Source organism: Carassius carassius, chromosome 18 (genome assembly GCF_963082965.1).
Source record: "Carassius carassius chromosome 18, fCarCar2.1, whole genome shotgun sequence".
In the NCBI taxonomy this organism is placed as follows: domain Eukaryota; kingdom Metazoa; phylum Chordata; class Actinopteri; order Cypriniformes; family Cyprinidae; genus Carassius; species Carassius carassius.
In genome coordinates, this window is record NC_081772.1 from 6,660,587 (window position 1) to 6,680,527 (window position 19,941).

At 35.7% G+C, this 19,941-nt stretch overlaps 1 protein-coding gene across 1 annotated transcript in view; it reads left to right on the forward strand.

Moving 5' to 3' along the window:
* Positions 1-15,320, forward strand: part of LOC132092221 (sodium/potassium-transporting ATPase subunit beta-1-interacting protein 2-like) — a 162,570-nt gene extending 147,250 nt beyond the window's left edge. The window contains exons 5-7 of the mRNA XM_059498366.1: positions 2,072-2,132; positions 7,446-7,527; positions 12,925-15,320. Coding sequence (XP_059354349.1) covers positions 2,072-2,132; positions 7,446-7,527; positions 12,925-12,934 — 153 coding nt within the window. The 3' untranslated portion in view covers positions 12,935-15,320. The remainder of the gene's footprint in view (positions 1-2,071; positions 2,133-7,445; positions 7,528-12,924) is intronic.
* The last annotated feature ends 4,621 nt before the right edge of the window (positions 15,321-19,941 follow it).

Sequence of the window (19,941 nt, forward strand, 5' to 3'; positions counted from 1 at the left end):
CTGCTCAAATGATAAGAAATGGCGGTACATAAACATGTCTTGTAAACACGTTCGCATTCTAGAGCATTCCTTGAGGGGACACAAGTTTGTATCTCATAGAAGAGCATTGTAATCTCAAGTCTGGGTGGCCTTTTAGCAGTATGTCAAAGTATATTTGCTCTCAGCACAACTGGGGCACTGTGTTGGGGAATGTTACTTTTAAAAATAACGTATTGGGTTACTCGTGAAAAATAACTTGTATTAATTAAGTTATTTTGTGTTACTTTTTTCTGTCCAGATGTCTCTCTTGTCCTTAATGGAAGTGATTTGATTGGTTTGCAAAAAAATTTTCACATTCAAAGTGATTTTTTAAAATGTTGATCTGTCCAACGTATGTTACCAATCAAAAGTCTAGGCTCATATATAACTCTGTAAAAAACTATATGTTCAATTTAAATTGTTATATTACTTTAAATCATCAAAATACATTGAACAATAATAAACAATTGTATAAATTCTATGAAATTCAGCTTGAATTTTTAAGTCAGCTTAAAATGTAATTTAAGATGAAATGACGGTTGAAAGACAGAGCAAATTCACTACTGCTTTGATGCAGTATCCAAATTTAGTCATTTAATATATTTAAAACCATTATACAGTAGTCATCATTTGAAGTTCATCAAAGTTGTCCTACGACAAGAATGTGAATGGTTTTGGTTTTAGGACAACTCTGATGAAAGATTTTGATCCACTTCAAATGTTAACTACTGTGTATTTATTTAATATTTTTATAATTATATTAAAATAGTTTAATATGTAATATTAATTAATGCAATATATTTCAAATCATTATTCTCTATAAATAATATATATGCTGTATATAATTAGCCATATATATATATATATACAGTAACCACTATAAATAACCATACTGGAAAAACCTCATAGATCTGATTATGTAACCCAGGTTTTATTGTTGTTGTGTTTCCCACAACACTGGTCTTGTAGACCTTATTTTGGCAGTGCAGACAATGGGAGTTCAAGCTGTCCCACTCTATCATTTGTCTTGATTTGATCAGAGACTTCTAATCAGTCTGGTTCTATAAAATCACCGGTCTAACACAACAACATGGTTCTCTGATGAAGAGAGTTTATAAAAAGCCCAGCAGTGCTCCCTGGGCATTTTAAAGAGTCTGCTCGGAGAGTTCCAAGTCTTCTGTTTGTCCATTAAATGTGTTTACAGTACTCAATATTCTGGTGCGATCTTTTCATCATCGTTTCACATTCATCCTTCTAAATGGCTGTTGAAGTCCCAAGCCCGCCACCGATCTTTTTCTTTAAACATGGATGCTAATGAGTGATTCAGAGCTAGGAAAATAGGACCTTTGTGCATCCGTGTGCTTCTATGATTCAGTAGTGCTGTATTTTGCAGCAATGAGGATGAGGATCCAACATTTCTGCTTCACTCTGTCCTCATTGCTCTAAAGACCCATTTCCTGTGGCAGTGTCTCAGTTTGATGTCAAGCTCTCGTCTTAATGAAAATAAACCTACCTTTCTCCAACTTTGATCTCTTAATTCTCTTTACATATTCTCATTTAAGCAGAACATATGAACATCTACTGTTTTTTTTCTCTCTAATTAACCGAATGAACCACTAATGGTTTTCCCTAATGGTTTGTTTGCTTATTCTGATATAATGACCACATGAAATGGGTTGACAAACTGTTTTATTTCCTTTGTTGATGTATTTTCTGTTGACAGAGGAAGTTTGGTTTTTGTCATAGCAAAATCATTATTTGGAAGGGACAGTGTCATTCTAAAGATATTTTTTTAAGAGCATTGAACGAAGATTCCTCAATAATGCTCTTTCTTGAAAGGGAAAACTGTACATTTTAAATGTGTATATGTGTTAAAAGTTTATTTTTTATTTCAACAAAGTCGATTTTACCATTGCAAAAGAGTGCTAGGAATGATTGTGGGAAACATTATTTTTCCAGATCTCTTCGGTGCACTACACTTAACCTTAATATAGGCAAATTGATTAGTAGAGTTGATTATTCTAATCAATGCTGTTTTCTGTTCTCTTCACAGCTTGCTGGGTTCATCTATGCCTGTTATGTTGTGAAGCTCATTTCAGAAGAGGAGGACAGCTGTGAGTATACTTCATAATTCAGTTATGAGTTTGTTTTTGTTTATTTTTTAATTAAGGTTTGGCTTACGCTCACATAAATAATGCTTGCTTAAAAGATATCAGTTATATTTATACTACGTGGCTGTTGAATGCTTGAATCTGAATGTTCTAAGGTGTGCAATTACTTTCAGGGAAACGCACAGCTAATATATACAGTACAGTACAGTACAGACCAGAAGTTTGGACACACCTTCTCATTCAAAGATTTTTCTTTATTTTCATGACTATGAAAATTGTAGATTCCCACTGAAGGCATCAAAACTATGAATTAACACATGTGGGATTATATATGGAATTATATACATAACAAAAAAGTGTGAAACAACTGAAAATATGTCATATTCTAGGTTCTTCAAAGTAGCCACCTTTTTCTTTGATTACTGCTTTGCACACTCTTGGCATTCTCTTGATGAGCTTCAAGAGGTAGTCACCTGAAATGGTCTTCCAACAGTCTTGAAGGAGTTCCCCGAGAGATGCTTAGCACTTGTTGGCCCTTTTGCCTTCTGTCTGCGGTCCAGCTCAGCCCTAAACCATCTCGATTGGGTTCAGGTCCGGTGACTGTGGAGGCCAGGTCATCTGGCGCAGCACCCCATCACTCTCCTTCTTGGTCAAATAGCCCTTGATGCCTTCAGTGTGACTCTACAATTTTCATAGTCAAGAAAATAAAGAAAACTCTTTGAATGAGAAGGTGTGTCCAAACTTTTGGTCTGTACTATATGTGTGTGTGTGTGTGTGTGTGTGTGTGTGTGTGTGTGTGTGTGTGTGTGTGTGTGTGTGTGTGTGTGTGTGTTTTTGTCGTTTGAAAGAAGCAACTAATAAGACAACATTTAGACATGTTTTTAGTTTACAACCTAAAGATGTAAAGATGCATTATTTTTTTTTTTTTTTATATGCTTTAATATGGGGAATATTTGTTTCCTGTGGTAATGAAGCACTGACATAGACATAGCTCTTGGTGGCAGATCTTTATCCTAGTTTGAATGCCCTTGTAAACATTTGAATTTAGATGTTGCAGGATCTAAGAGATTGCTTTTATTGATCCCAAACGACCAGCCTGTGGCCTAGTGTTTTAAAGCTAGGAGAAAATTGTTGCATTTGTAGTGCTCAGACGATCACACTTACCATCATGCTGTGACACATGGGTCTTTCGCTTGTGTCGCCTCCTTGTCCTGACAAAAGATTAGAAAGCACAATAATGAGGATAGAAGATGGAATGATTTATAATATTTCTTATATTTTGTTCACCCAAAATAAAATAAAAATCTGGTCATTTGCTAATTATCGTGTATTACTTTCTTTTGTTGAGCACACATAGGAAAACACAAAGCCATAATATGGCTTCATAAAACCACTTTTATGATACTTTTTATGTAGATTTTTTGTTGTTGTTTCACTTCCATTATATTAAAAACTGTGGGTACTACATTGTTCAACATTTCCCCATTTGTGTTTTACAGAAGAAAGAAACATGACAGACTATTCATTTAATGTGTTTTGCCCTCAGATGCTTTTAACTTTTTTCTTAGGAGAGTCTTTTGAGGAATAGCTACAATAACAAAGCATATGCAGCCTAATACTGGCATAAAAGATCAATAATGTTGTTCTCTTGCAGAGTCGAGCCTTATTTTCCCTGTTCTCATCATTCTCTCATAACCAAGCAACTAAAACTGACTGACAGAGAGAGAGAGAGAGAGAGAGAGAGAGAGAGAGAGACATGTAAAAGTGTGTGTTTTTGTGGCTGTTTATTTGTTAGGCACCCCCCTTTTTGTACTCTATTTTTTTATTGCATTTAATCAGTTCGTAATCAGAATCATTAAAATTCACTCTGAATGTAATTAAGTATGGCCACATTTGGAGGGCCAGCCTCTCATTAAACGGAGTGCCTTCACTATGTTAAGATCACGAAGAGGGAGCCCTGTGGCAGAATCCATCCAGTGTAGCATGATGGTCCATTAATGCAGAATATTTGTGTGTAAATGGGTTTTTATGCATGAGTTCACTGGCATGTTGGTCCAAGCTAGAGCACAATCCTTTTTTTATTATTATTTCTTATTATTATCAATGTTGAAAATACATATTTTTTTGTAAAAAGCGTGATACTTTTTTTCAAGATTTTTAGATAGGAAGTTCAAAAGAACACCATTTATTTAATAGTAATATTTGTAACATTTCAAATGTTAATTTTGTTATTGCAACATTAAATTATATATAATAATAATAATAATTAAATATAATATATATCCTCACACAGGAAATTATTTTGACAGATCTTTCATATTTGGGCAAAGTACTTCCTGAACATTAAATATAGTTCCTTTGTTGGAAAAAAGCATCTTAAATCAGAATCCCTATAAATTTGTGGATTGTTACTCTCTAGCCTTTTTCAGAGTAGTTTATGAATAAAACTGTCCAACTAAGCGATGCGTGCAAAAACTAAATAATTTCATTCTCTCACAAAATCCATTTTATTGGCATTAGATTAGTCAAATGAGCTAAGCTTTGCGCCACAAAACTTCTGCCGCCACACTGATTGGTTAACTTCCTCAAACATCATTCAGCAGCGTTCCCGGAGTTGAAAAGGGGTTCTGATTGTCTCAGCCAGTGATCAGGAGAGATTCTAGAACATTTGTGTAATTGGAAATCCCTCTCGAAAGTCTCTCCCAATCAGTCCATGGGCAGCCTAAGTTTGAGCTACTGCCAGAGCACTCGTGATGAATGGCACACGGCTGCACCGTGACAATAGCATCCGTTGAGAGAATATCAGTGCCGTTGATGTTCCCGGGGTGGGCACAGGAAAATTCCACTGAGAAATATAATTGCTGAAGCTCTGAATCCTCCAAGCAGGTGAACAATATTGATGGCTTGATCCCTGAGGCATGTAGAAGAACTAATCGGGACACCATATTGGCCATTAAGACTTTAATTAATATCGAACAAGAAGCACCTCTGCAAAGGTAATGAACAGCTCAAACCAATCAACATGGTCCGCATGTAATTACAGCTACTATCACGGGTAACCTCCCAGGGTCCATTTAAAGACAGGACAGTATTTAAATGATCCTGAAAGCATGGAAAGGCAAGAGAGAGAATAAGGAAGTGTTGGTGGGCGCAAGTTGCGGGGAAACACTTTCTGCATCTATAACAAGGAAATTATGTTAAGGCTTTCCTTTGGGTATATGCAATCAGGCTTTGTGGTTGCAGGGTGGTGGGAGCTCATGCTGATAGTCTTTGTGCGCCGCGTGCCATTTACAAATGCCTTTGTCAGAGGAAAAGCTTTTGGAAGGTTGAAGCCAAAACAATAAAACTCATAAAGCCTTGCTATATGGATGCTGTAAGGAGAAAACGTCCATCTCAGCCTAATTCCCTGCAGCGCCGGTGCCAGAGAAATGCCTCCTTTTCTGGGATGTGTCGCTTAAAACAGAATAAATAGCTATTTGAGTCATTTTGTTGAGGTCGAGGAACGGTTGTTGTATAGGTTTGAATGCTAATGCTGAAGCTCAAGGTGACCCAGAGACCCTCGATCTGTCCGCTTGCCCAAAGTCAATGGTGCTTGTATGTTTTTTGTTGTTGTTGTTGTTGTTGTTGTTGTTGTTGTTGTTGTTTTTTTAATGTCATTATTGGATCAGTGATCCCAGCATTTCCCATTATATTGCCAGGAAGAGTTTCTGCAGTGAAACAACTTGTTTGAAATGTTTTCAGAGATGTTTAAAAGCACAATGGTATCTGCCCAGAAGCAATCTGTTTTAACATTTACCCCCTGCAGACATATTCATGCGAAGGACATTAAGATGGGAATGTTCGACGCAACTTAATTTTATTTTTGATATGATCATTGTTTTCCATTTTAAATGTTTTCTTTTTGTGTGTGTGTGTGTGTGTGTGTGTGTAGTCTCTTGTTCTTGTGACATACAGTATCAGGACTCAACTCTGTATAATGACATGGGTATGACACAGGTATTACAAGGAGAGGGTGACTTATGAGGACAAAACCCATGTCCCCATTTTTAAAACGCTTATAAACCATACAGAATGAGTTTTTTTGAGAAAGTAAAAATGTTTCCTGTGAGGGTTAGGGTTAGGTGTAGGGTTGGTAAAGGGCGATAGAATATACAGTTTGTACAGTATAAAAACCATTACGCCTATGGGATGTCCCCACTTTTCACAAAAACAAATGTGTGTGTGTGTGTGTGTGTGTGTGTGTGTGTGTGTGTGTGTGTGTGTGTGTGTGTGTGTTTCTACATGCTTAAAAGTTTGGGGTCAGTAGAATTAAAAATTAATTGTCACCTTTTGTTCAGCAAGGTTGCATTAAATTGATCAAAAGTGGCAGCAAAGATGTTTATAATAAACTCAAATAAAACCTGTTCTTTTGGACTTTCTGTTAATCAAAGAACAATTGAATGAACAAATAATGGTAATAAGAAAAAATTGAGCACCAGATCAACATATTAGAATGATTTCTGAAGGATCATGTGACACTGAAAACTGGAGTAATAGTGCTGAAAATTCAGCCTTGCCATCAAAGGAACAAATGTGATTTTAAAAGATATTAAAATAGAATACTGTTAAATTGCAATAATTTTTCGCAATATTACGCTATTTTTATCAAATAAATGCAGCGTTGGTGAGCACGAGGAATTTGTTTCATAAAAATCTTATTGATCCCAAACTTTTGAATGTAGTCTATAATAATTTTTTCAGTTGAAAAGTTAGTTTCAGTTAGTTTTAAGACACATACCAATTATTGATGTGATGAATTATAAGTAAAGAGTGGAAGCATTTGGGTCTGGACATACAATTTAATAAAGCCTACACTAAAAAAAAATTCTCTCTCAGAAATTGCTTGTAAATTTCACAGTTACAAATAAATGGCAAGTAACACATTGAATTGAATTAAATGTGAAAACTTGAAGTACAAAAACTGAAATAATATTTATTTTGAAAAACATACTTCAGTATTTTTTGTTTGAAATTTTTTTTGTTTTGTTTGTCAGGGCCTGAAACATCTGGTGGGACCTCACAGAGGGGTCCGGGGCTAATCCTGTCAGTTTGCTTTATGTTAGCCTATCATATAATCCAACAGGCAGCATGCCACAAAAAGGCCTTCATAGATATCTGTCTCACAGAGGGTCGGGCTCATGATTAGCACACTGACACACCCATGGGATACATAATTCTAAAGTGCTTATTTGAATGAACAACAACCTTAATAAGTGTTTAGTACAATTAATTATCTCTTTTTGTCCCCCATCTTCTCTCCCTTTCTCATTTCTTTAGTTGACTTTATAGGAGGGTTTGATTCATATGGTTACCAAGGACCACAGAAGACGTCACATTTGCAACTACAACCAATGTACATGTAAGTATAACAAACACGAATGGTTTTAAAACATGAATCAAACCAACACTGAGATCATAATGCGCAACATTGTCTTAGTGTTAGCAGTGTTTTATTATATATTGGTGCCTCAGGGTAAATTTCCCTGGGGTACTGTATTTTATTCAAGCAGTTTTCTTTACCTCAGCTCTCTACATTTGCTCATAAATGCAAAACTCGGCAAGGTGATTTAAGTTTTCTTAGTAAGCTGTATCTAACATGTTTATAAATGTATCAAATTATTTTGACGATTTACTTATTTATTTGTCAGATTTGTCACATTTGTCAAATATGTTGACTTTTAATTTTATGTACATTTATCAATTAAATTATGACTTTTAATTTATAACATAATTATCTAAATATTTTATTTATAATAAAAATTATTCTTTATCTGTGTAAGATAAATGTATTACCTTCTATTTTTATTAAAATGTATCAATGAAATTATGACTTTAATTATATAACATATAATTATCAGGTTATTTACATGCAATTATTATATTATATATATATTTTTTGTAATAGTAATAGTAATTATGTATGTATCAGATACATTTAATATTTAACATTTAACTTTTATTATATTTTATTACATTTATTTATTTAAATGTATTAATCAAATTATGACATTAAGTAACAACAGATACAGTAATCATGAGGATATTTATATATTTATATAATTTTAGAATATTTATTTATTTATTTACTGTAATTAGCATGTCAAATAAAAACATAAATTTTTTATTTCATGTTACAGAAAGAATGCTTGACATTGATTTTATTATATTTTCATAGTAGGAAATTTGTCCAGTGTATAAATTACCATTTCACTTTCTTATGTAATTGAACAAAAGACATTTAAATTAGAAAAATGTACAGATTGGAAAATATCAGCAAAGTGTAAGTTATTTAATAGCGACACAACCAATTGATAATGAAATTCATTATCAGCTATTTTCCATATAGTTTTTGTACTGCAGTTGTAGTCTCTAGACTCTTGTGCTCTTGTATAGTGAGTCAGTGTGTTTTTATCAGAAAACTCTCTGTTGGACAAAGTGGACATACAAGCGGAGTGGTTTTATGAGATGAGACTGACCTGGAGCAAAACAAAACCCTGAGCAGTATCTCTAGACGAACATCTCTAAAAAATAATATCATTGTCAATCTGGCTGGGATAATAGCTTAGGTCAATATTAGGGGAGGTGATCTGTTTGCGGAGTCTATGTTGGTAGCTTAAATGTTTATGAGGAAGTAGTTGAATGCACAGAGGTGGGACTGGGTGATCGCTGGGAGATTTAAGAGGATTTGGCTTATTGACACTGATCTATTGGTGATTGTGTTCTACAGAGTCAGTCTTTATGTCCACAATGCACTCCATTATGCCAGAAGGTGAGACAGCAATGCTATCAAAGCTTAGGCCCATTATCTATATGAAGAGAGCTATTTGATGGAAAACCAAACTGCAATAAAGGCAGGGTTTGGGGAGTCACGGAAAATCAGTATTGTGCAATAATTTGTGCATCAGAATCAACCATCTAATATTCTAGCCTGCTAACCAGTCATAAAAATGACTCTCAAAGGCAGTGACTGCCCTTAATGTGGAAAGTCAAATATATATATATATATATATATATATATATAAAGAAAAATAAATAAAATACTGCTGCAAAGATCTCCACTAAATAAAATACTCAAACCAAACTCAAACCAATATCACATAATAAAATATAATGAAAAATATAAATAAATAACTATGATTACAGTGCAGCATTACCAATCCCAGCTTGCCTGCTCATATTTAAAAATATATATATAACTTTTCCAAAGTGTAAAGTGCAGCAACAACAGTTTCAGTTTTTAGACCTGCTCAGATTTCGTTATAGCGTTGGCCCGATCGGAATTAACAGCAAAGGTCTGTTTAAATGCTGACGGAATTACGGTCGTTTTTTTCCTTGTTGTATGTTCACACCGAGCGCCAACCTCCCCGCTCTCTCTCGTGAGGCCAATAAGGAAGTGACTAAAACTGCAATTCATCGACTGGCCACTTGAGGCTGGCTGCAAAAGGGAGTCAGTCCCATAGACTCCCCATGTTAAAATGCCCAACTTTACAGCAGGAAAAAACATGTTTACAGCCTGGTGCAAAAAATGATTTTGGTCTAAATAGCTAATTTTGCCCTTCATGACAACTGTGAGGGGGGTGAATTTTTTTATAACTCATCCGTTTAAATTATATTAATATCTTAATTAATATTATTTTATTTAATTATATTGCCCATTATTGCCCTTTTTTTATTGCCCGGGAGACTCGCGCGGTGACGCGCTGCGAAGATGGCGACGGCCCGCTCTACACACTTTAGGCTTCAAAAACACACTTCAGGAGTCTACAGGTGACGTCACGGACACTACGTCCATGTTTTTATACAGTCTATGGTTCACACTCGCGTGATGCCTTTTGAAACTTTAGAATCAGCTGCAGGGTGGGATTTGCGCTGAACGCGGAGACTTCCGCCACTTAATATGTTCTTGTGGAAACACGAAAATGTACCTACTGTATGTTTCGCACACAAATTATTGCATTAGGTCATTCGGTGCACACGTGCACCGTACCGAAAGCCATGTACCAAAACGGTCCGGTACGAATACACCCCAAATATATATATATATATATAAATATATACACACACACACACACACACACACACACACACACACATTATACATCCATATATACATACATGTATACATACATATATGTATGGGCATACAAGATAAACAACTTCAGCTGTACTTTACCCTATGACATCATCCAAAGTCATTTTTGGCCTGTGGGTGAGATCTGCCCGACTGATGTGAAAACATATGGTGGGGCTCCAAATGTGCCTGTCACCAGTCTTGGCACACATGTGACACCAACGGCAAAAAAACAGCCGGAACATTCCCCGCCATCCTCCAGGGAAGGAAGGACACAGCTGAGCTGCCCAGCACCACAGTCCAGACACAGGAAAAAAAAGCTGTCTGGAATGCTGCCACTGAAATGGGACCAGAAAGGATACCTCATATTATTCAAATAGCAAGGGACTGTGTTGATTTACCAATAATATAGACATAGTTTGTCCCTGGAGAATTCCCATTAAGAAATCCTTTGTTTAAATTTGTATAGAAATAATTCTGAAATATCTAGCATGTTTATATACACAACCATTCAATTTAGGAGCAGTAAAATGTTTTAATGTTGATGAAAGTCTCTTATGCTCACCAAGGCTGCATTTATTTGATGGAAAAATACAGAAAAAACAGTAATATTGTGAAATACATTTTGTATTTTGAAATTAGTATTTGTTTTTATTTTATTTTGATTTTTTTATATGTATATAAGCTGGATTTTCAGCATCATTACACCAGTCTTCAGTGTCACATGATCCATCAGGAATCATTCTAATATGCTGATTTGCTTCTTAGAAAACATTTCTTAATTTTATCAATTTTGCAAAGCTGTTTTGCTGCTTAATATTTTTCTGGAAACTGTATAATTATATGCATTTCCTTTATCTGCCAGTTTCTCCATTCTCTATGCACTCAGCAGAAAGGTGCCATTACATGGGCTTTTAGATCACTGACAAGTAGCAATGCTTATTGCTTAGTTTTCTAGGAACAGATGCAGTAAAATTGGGATTAATGAGGATTACACCGAAAAGAGCCGCAACTTGTCTGTACCCACGGCTATTCCTCTAGTCTTATTCAGAGAAAGTGTCTTGTTGAAGTTGCAGTGAATATTCACTGTCAGCCAGTGTTTTGTATTTATTACATGGCCGGCTGACTAAATCATTCTGTCACGTCATGAGTCTCTTGCCTTTGTAAATGTCAGACTCTCACTTTTCCATAATGCATTGGAGTGCTTTGAATGGCAGGTCCATTCATAAGCAGATTGCATATTTTGATATTTCAGGGAGGAGGTTTTATCCACATGGTTCTGTGTGCATGTTGTTTAGTGCATTTTGAGATTCAGTGTGGAGAAAAATAGAATAATGAAAAGTGGAAAAGGTCACAGCTAATAATTATTTAGAAGGGCAAGATGATATGAGAAAACTTAAATGAAATGAATAGATCTCACTCAGAAGCCCTTTAACATAATGCAAAAACCCACATATAGGCCTACAGCGGCCCAAAAAATATTTGGAGATTTGAACATACAGATCACACTTTTACTGCAATAGATGCAAAGCATCACATTATCGTCTGACAACAAATTTAATGCTAGAGGTTTTCTCAGAATTAGCAAGTCTTAATTATCTAGTTTTTTATCATTTAAAAACAACTTTTGGAAAATGTTTTTTTTTAGTGAGATGAAAATGTTCAGGGGGTATCATACCCATTCTGAGCGGACAGTTTTTGGAATTTTCTAATAAACATTTGTTTGTTTGTACTTAAAGGTACAATTCACAAAAAAAAAAAAAAAACCTTTACTCACCCTCAGGCAATCTAAGATGTAGATGAGTTTGCTTCTTCATCAAAATATATTTGGAGAAATACAGCATTACATCACTTGCTCGTCACCAGTGAATGGGTGCCATCAGAATGAGAGTTCAAACAGCTGCTAAAAAAAATCACAATTATCCACAAGTGTAATCCACATGAATTCAGTCCATCAGTTAACATCTTGTGAAGCAAAAAGCTGCATGTTTGTTATAAAGAGATCCATCAAGATGCTTTTAACTTTAAACAAGTCCTCCATCCATGATTTTGCTTTATCTACTGAAAACGTTCACGTGAATCAGAAGAGAAATATGGACAGATCAAGAACTATTTTCTAATTTTTGATTTAAGAGAGCATTAATATGAATGGATGACTCCTATTTTAACCAAAAGCATTTTGTTTGGAAGAAAAATTGATTAGTTGTTTACAAACATGCAACTTTTCACTTTACAAGTGATGGACTGTCATGTGGATCATTTATGTCTAAATCTGGTTGGTCTAGTTAAGTCCTATACCTCATGCCACTCAAAATAAATGAATGATGATCACTTGCAAATTCAGTTGCAAATTATCTCTTTTTTTCCACATATTACAGTGGATGTCCTTTGCACACTAAGGGCAAACTATACAATTGAAAGTGCCACTGGTGTCTCTAAAAATACAAGGTTGCATGACACACCTGCGTGTGCTGTCTTTTCATAATAGGAATGCCATTTGGTTTGATATTTTGTTAGTTATTGCAGTGACATTCATACATTTTTAATGTTAAGTGCTTTGTTTTACCCAGCTGAGCTTAATCAAGCAGTCAGTCAGTCAATCTTAAAAGCATGCACTGTGATTTATTATTTGTTCATACTGTCTCTAGATCAGTCTTTAACGCTTGTTTTTTTTTTCTCACACAGGTCAAAGTAAAAGGATAACTGCCTTATCAGCCAATCAAAACGATGAACTGATGTTTGAACTTGTCTTTCTACGTAAATGTCTTAACATGATAGTGTCTTACGGATTGTCGGAGGAACACAGAACCGACACTTCAACCTCAAAGACTCCAAGTGGATTTTCTTTGTCTACGCCCAGCCCTTCCTCCACCAGAGCGCTGCCATCAGGCACGAGAGAGCCCTCATGTGGCCGACCCCCCTCAGCAGACTCTCATCATTAGCAGTGCGAAACGGAGGAGCAGATTGAGTCAATGTCTGTGGATAGATCTGCAATGAGAAAGACTTGGAATCGTGCAATGGTACACTGAGATGATATAGTGTCAGTGTCTCCAACTGACTTTCACGGAAACCATCCATACTTAAAGAATGTTCATTAAATAGTCAGTATGACATTAGTTATCTAGTCCTACAATCTTTCAAATGGTCTCTTGAGTGGAGAGTCATTATTCCAGTTGTGTTTACAAAGGGTTATTCCAAGCATCGGAATTACCATCTGTGTTTAATTGCAACCCAAGTCATTTTTTCTTCTTTTTCCAGGATGTACTTGTCTTGAAAGTGCCAAGAACAGTTACGAAAAAATCTAATAAAGAAATCAGTAGCTGCTAAGAGATTCAAATTTTTTGGAGTTAAACGGAACTATTATTTTATCCGTTCGACGTCACCATGGGATCACCCGTATTTGTTTGCATGAGGTGTCCAAATCTGTTGTGTATTTAATATCTTTCAGCTAGACATAGGCTGACCTTGGAACGGGTAACAGTCGCTCCAAAAGGATACTTGTGAATATTGTTGTTTTTTAGGACAGTGTTGAGTCTTGTTAACAAGATAACGGATAGAAAACCAATTGTAACTTCTTTATATTTTAAGCCTTTTTTTAACGTGTGCCAGTGTTCACTCTTTTCTAGTAGACTAATAATTTATTATGGTGTATAAGTGGGCCTTTCCTTTCAATATTCCTGTACATACTGAGGGGGGTAGGGATAGAGATGCAGTATTTCTAGTGATGTGATGTGAGAAGGGGTGTGAGGAAGAGTCTAATCTGGTTAGAACACTTTGTTTTGTGTAGTAACAGGACCCCAAGAATAACAAGTTTTCGTTTCCCTAATATTTAGGCAAAAGGGATAGAATCGCGCAAAATGCTGAAGCTATTCAGGTGTTTTAGCTGTGCTGTATAATTTCTTTTCTTACTTGCCTCGTGAATGAATATCAACAAAGAGTTTCTTTTAATGCTGCACTTTCAATTGCCTAAAATACTGTGCATATTGTAGCCCTTGGATGATGCGTGAAAGCAAGAAATGTCTTCATTTTGCTCAAACTACCATGCCAAAGCGCAGCTGAGTAACATATTTTCCCCCCTCTTCAACAGATAATGGATGATGAAATCTGTATTTCTCCACTGTATATTATCTTTTCCCTTAAACTGATTCTAGTAACTGTGTGGAGTTGGCATATGTATGCGATTTGGTGTCGAATATTCTGAGAGAAAGTGCCTAAAATGACATCCTGTTAACATTCCAATAAATGGCAATCTGCTCTCACCCAGAAAGGCTGTACATAAACAGAGGGTCTGACTGAACTGGGTTTCATCAAACACCTTGTGAACTGCACTGGCAAAGCTAAGTGGCTTTGATTATTAATAAAGATATTTTAGCTGCACCACTCTCCAGACCTCACTGGCAAATAATTCCCTGCAGTCCCTTGCTGCAGTTGTTCTGCATCTGACTCAATATGGAGTGATACTGTAGTTGTTTGTATGGGTACTGCAATTAATAAGAATGATAACACTAGGAAAGGAAAGCTGTATGGGCATGTCTCTCAGAACCAGACTTTTATTTTTGTATTTTAATTTGTATTAATAAGGGAGATTATTATATAATTTATCTTAAATTATATTATTTATTAGAATACTATAATGCACAAAACTCACAATCCCATTACTGTAATGCAATAATAATATCAAAAGTAGAATATTAAAGTAATGAAAGTCTAATTAGAATAATCATCAAGAATATTGGGAACTTAAAAAAACAAACAAAATTGGTAACAAAAAAGAAGCAGCAGGAAATATTATAACAGTAATGTTATAAAATATCTTAAATGTCTTATATAATTAATCATAAAATAAGGGGACCTTAATAATTAAATAAAAAGCATTGATTTTATTTGCAAATTACTTAAATGCCTTGAGATATATATACACTGATCAAGCATAACATTATGACCACTGACAGAATAACACTGATTATCTCTTCATCACTGCATCTGTTAGTGGGTGGGATATATAAGGCAGCAAGTGAACATTTTGTCCTCAAAGTTGATGTGTTAGAAGCAGAAAAAAGCATAAAGATTTGAGCGAGTTTGACAAGGGCCTAATTGTGAGGGATAGATGACTGGGTCAGAGCATCTCAAAACTGCAGCTCTTGTGGGCTGTTCCCTGCAGTGGTCAGTATCTATCAAAAGTGGCCAAAGGAAGGAACAGTGGTGAACTGACGACAGGTTCAAGGCTCATTGATGCACATGGGGAATAAAGGCTGGCCCGTGTGGTCTGAGCCAACAGATGAGCTACTGTAGCTCAAACTGATCAAGAAGTTAATCCTGGTTCTGATGGAAAGGTGTCAGAATATACAGTGCATCACAGTTTGTTGTGTATGGGGCTGCATAGCCAAAGACCAGTCAGGGTGCCCCTGCTGACCCCTGCCCACTGCTGAAAGTGCCAACAGTGGGCATGTGAGCATTAGAAATGGACCTCGGAGCAATTAAAAAAGGTGGCCTGCGAATGACATTTTCTTTTACATCACATGGATGTAAAAGAACATGGTACCAGGATGCATTATGGGAAGAAGGCAAGCCGGCAGAGGAAGTGTGATGCTTTAGGCAATTTTCTGCTGGGAAACATCCATATGGATGTTACTTTGACATGTTCTGTACCACTTACCTAAGCATTGTTGCAGACTATGTACACCCTTTCATGGAAACGGTATTCCCTGGTGACTGTGGCCTCTTTCAGCAGGATAATGTGTCCTGCCACAAAGCAAAAATGGTTCAGGAACGGTTTGAAGAGCACAACAACAAGTTTGAGGTGTTGACCTGGCCTTCCTCAGATCTCAATCCAATCGAGCATCTGTGAGATGTGCTGAACACCTATCCATGTAGGCCCCACCTTGCAACTTACAGGACTTAAATGATCTGCTGTTAACATTTTGGTGCCAGATACCACAGCACAGCTTCAGGGGTCTAGTGGAGTCCATGCCTCGACAGATCAGGATTGTATTGGCAGCAAAAGTGCTGTTTTGACTAACATATTATTAGGAAGGTGGTCATAATGTTATGACTGATCGGTTTATATATATATATGTATATATATATATATATGTATATATATATATATATATATATATATATGTGTGTGTGTGTGTGTGTGTGTGTGTGTGTGTGTGTGTGTGTGTGTGTGCGTAATTTAATTGTGGAATTATTTTATTGATTTAACTTTTTTATTATTTGGAGATTGGGGTAGTTGCTTATGTTTATGCTCATGCCTAAACTACTCAAAGATGAGCAGATTCCAAAAGTTTGAGACTTGCATCAGTCTACCATACTTTCAAGACATTTGTAAATACATCCTGATTCAACATGGTGCTTGATTAGACTTTATCATATTTAATAAACAGGGCAAAGTTAAAGCAAAAAAAATTTTTTTAATAAAAAGCATGTTCAGCTTCACAATATACTTGCAAGGCAGAGTCTAAGCTTACATGAGATTTACCCAGCATTAATACATGTAAAACAAGACTTGACAATGTTAAATGTCAAATTTGATAAAATCATAATTATGAGCTGAAAGAAGCCTGGATAAAATTAATACCGTTCAAGTTCAGGAAATCCTGCATGGTGCTTCTACCAAGGAGTGCTCTAACCAAAGCTGGGAATAAAAAATATGGATTCAGAAATTGGTTCAAATTATTGCTAAGTGTACAACATGGTCCGATCAAAATAGCAAATAATTAAATGGTCCACTATGATATTGTAAAACAAATGACACTCATGGTAGATGCTTTAAGCAGATTTCCAGGTTGATTTTATTGGGTTCAGTGCTGAGTTTTGAACGGATAGGAATTTTCTATTTCTGTAACTTTTAAAGAATGACTGTAAATAAAACCAGACTGTGAAATTGACTCTTTATTTTACTTCTCTTATCAGTTACTTCACTTCTTTGTCATTCTTATGCCATTTCCAAGTAGTAACATGTCATATAGCACATAGCGACTGTGCCTAGCAACAGACTGTAGCTTTGACAGTCACTGATGACTGTCTTCCACTTAAAAATGAATCGCTGTCAATCATGCACGGCAAGCCCTGAATTTCCCTCACAGCAGTAGTGATGTGCTCCAGCATCAAATGTTCTAGTTGCACACTGCCTTTTGTTCTTTCGTAAATGCTGAAAGCATTTGTTTTACAGTCATGTGCTGTGCTACTGCCCACTGAGAAGCAATGATTAAAGATCACATGCACACACACGCCTAATCAGTCATGCAGCTACAGTACCTGAGCATTCTTATTTTAGTACCAGAGAGATACTACAGTTTGTTTTTTACTACATATATTGTGAATCATATTCGTTTTTGTCTATTATGTTTGTTTTTGAATCCGTTCTTGGAACAGAAAAGGGGGGAAATGGCCTCATAGAACACTTTGTTCCCGCTTCTGGAGAGGTGGGGAAATCTAAATCATTTGAAACTACTGAGATACTGTATGTGCACTGTGCTTTGAGCTGCACGTGGAGGTCACATCATAATCTGCAAAATCCCACAACGTTTAGAGCTATTGATGATGTGTGGAAAACCCACTGTGCAATCTTCAATATTTCAGAGATATAAAACTATTTCCACATTCCATTCTGTACAAAGACTGTATGGGTGCTTTAAGGAGCACAGAGGGGTTGTGCTGTGGAAAGAGGGGATATATAAGGATGAAAGACCAGATTTTGCTACAGAACGCTGCTGATACTAAAGTTGTTCTCTGCACTTTTTGATGGCATAAGCATTCCCTACCATTACCTTATCATTTCAGCCCTGTCCATCAGACACTGAGTCTTGGCTCTGTGCCACAGACTCCATAAGTTGTTGAATCATCATGATCCATAATATTTTATCTAAAGTATTAATGGGAACACTGTAGAAAATGTACCGACTTATCACAGGACTGAATCATCTAATTGCTGACTTCAAGTTTCTTAAGTGTTCAGGAGCGATCCCTTATAATTTAATTTGATTATTCAGGCTGCACTATATAACGTTTAAAAATTAATTACAAAAAAAAAAAAAACATACTCCAACAATCGTTTTATTTACAACTTGAGAAAAAAAAGTGTTGTATTCATTATTATAATAAATATTAACTGGGAGTAGCACTGTCATGATTCATGATAACTATGGACTTTTATCATTCCTACAATTAGGCAGCTTGTTAAAAAGAAGTGTGCTATTGTTTTTATTAATGCAACATTTTAGCCTGCCAGATGATAAAATTAGCACATAAAAAGAGAGAGAAAAACACATTTTGAAGGAGGGACGTAAACCACTAGCAACAACCAAGAACACTCCAGCAACTACAAAGCATTATGCTAAAGGAAAAAAAAACAACAACCCTGCAACCACCCAGAAACTCTTGGCAGTGAACTGATGAGTTTTTCAGAGCCAAAATCTTCTTTAATCTTTGTATCCAACCTTTATCCATTTAGGCACTAAAAATGACAGGAAATATGAATATAAATGTCGCAAAGCAGTTCAGGGTCTCTGCTTCTACAACTCAAACGAGCCTCCATGTAGCGCAGTATTTGGTTGTGTGAAGCATGCTTGAATGCATTCTGTGACATTGTGACCCCTCTTTGATTCATCTCAGATAATAACAGATGGTCACTCCTTAGAATTTTTAAAATTAGCCCCCTAACAGATGGATTTTTAAGCATGACTAATATTCGTGATTTTGATTTATTAATTAATTCGGGTTTGTGTCACGCTATTATAAATTGCCACAGAACACTGACTATTTGTCAAACAAGCTCAGTTTAAAAATCCATCTTGGGAAGCAGTGCACTTTCTGTTATTTCAAGGAAGGAATAGCCATTTTGTGTTTAGACGTGCTTGCATAAACAAAATGATAACATAATAAAATGCATATCAATAACTTACAAGTGAAATTATTAACATGCTACATAACTTATGCTACACATTATTTAATTATTAACATCTTTAGCAATAGCAGCTATTTTTTATTTCCATTTTGCTTTTATATAAAGCAAATTTCTGACCTTGCAAGGCTTAAAGATGCTGTGAATGTGCAAATATCATCAGGCCATATCATCTAGGGCCACTTTATCCTAAAGGAGATCACCAAGGTGGGGCAGAATGTTGATTCAGCATGTACAGCTTGTCCAAGTGACCTATTACTGGGTTAATTTACCTTTTACTCTTCCAAAGAAACCTCACACTGAGCATTTGCTTATGTCATTCCTTTTTCTAAAATTCTTAGCCTGTGAAGCACAGAATCTGAACTCATCTAAAGCAAATTGAGGTTCGTTTATAACTTGCGCTCTACCTCTCTCTAGTGTAAGACTGACAGGGTGGAAAAGGGTATGATTATTAAAGATATATACATATTTAAAACGCAGTCATTACAAAACTATACTGTTATATATATAACGATCACCATTCTCGTTGTCTCAAAAATTGTTGATGTGACATTTCAGTCATGTTCAGTTATATTTATATTTGTTTAAATAAAAAAGGCTAATAAAAAGAGAAGAATTCTATATTTGCTGCAACATGCTTTACAAAATCGAATTGTTGTAACGTTACTACATTTTGTATTAATATTAAATGCGCATTTAATAGGTTATAAACATTACTAGTTTTCAACTATAGAACCTAAATGAAAGTAGCATAACGCTCGGCTCTGAATTTATTAACCCTACGATTGCCATTG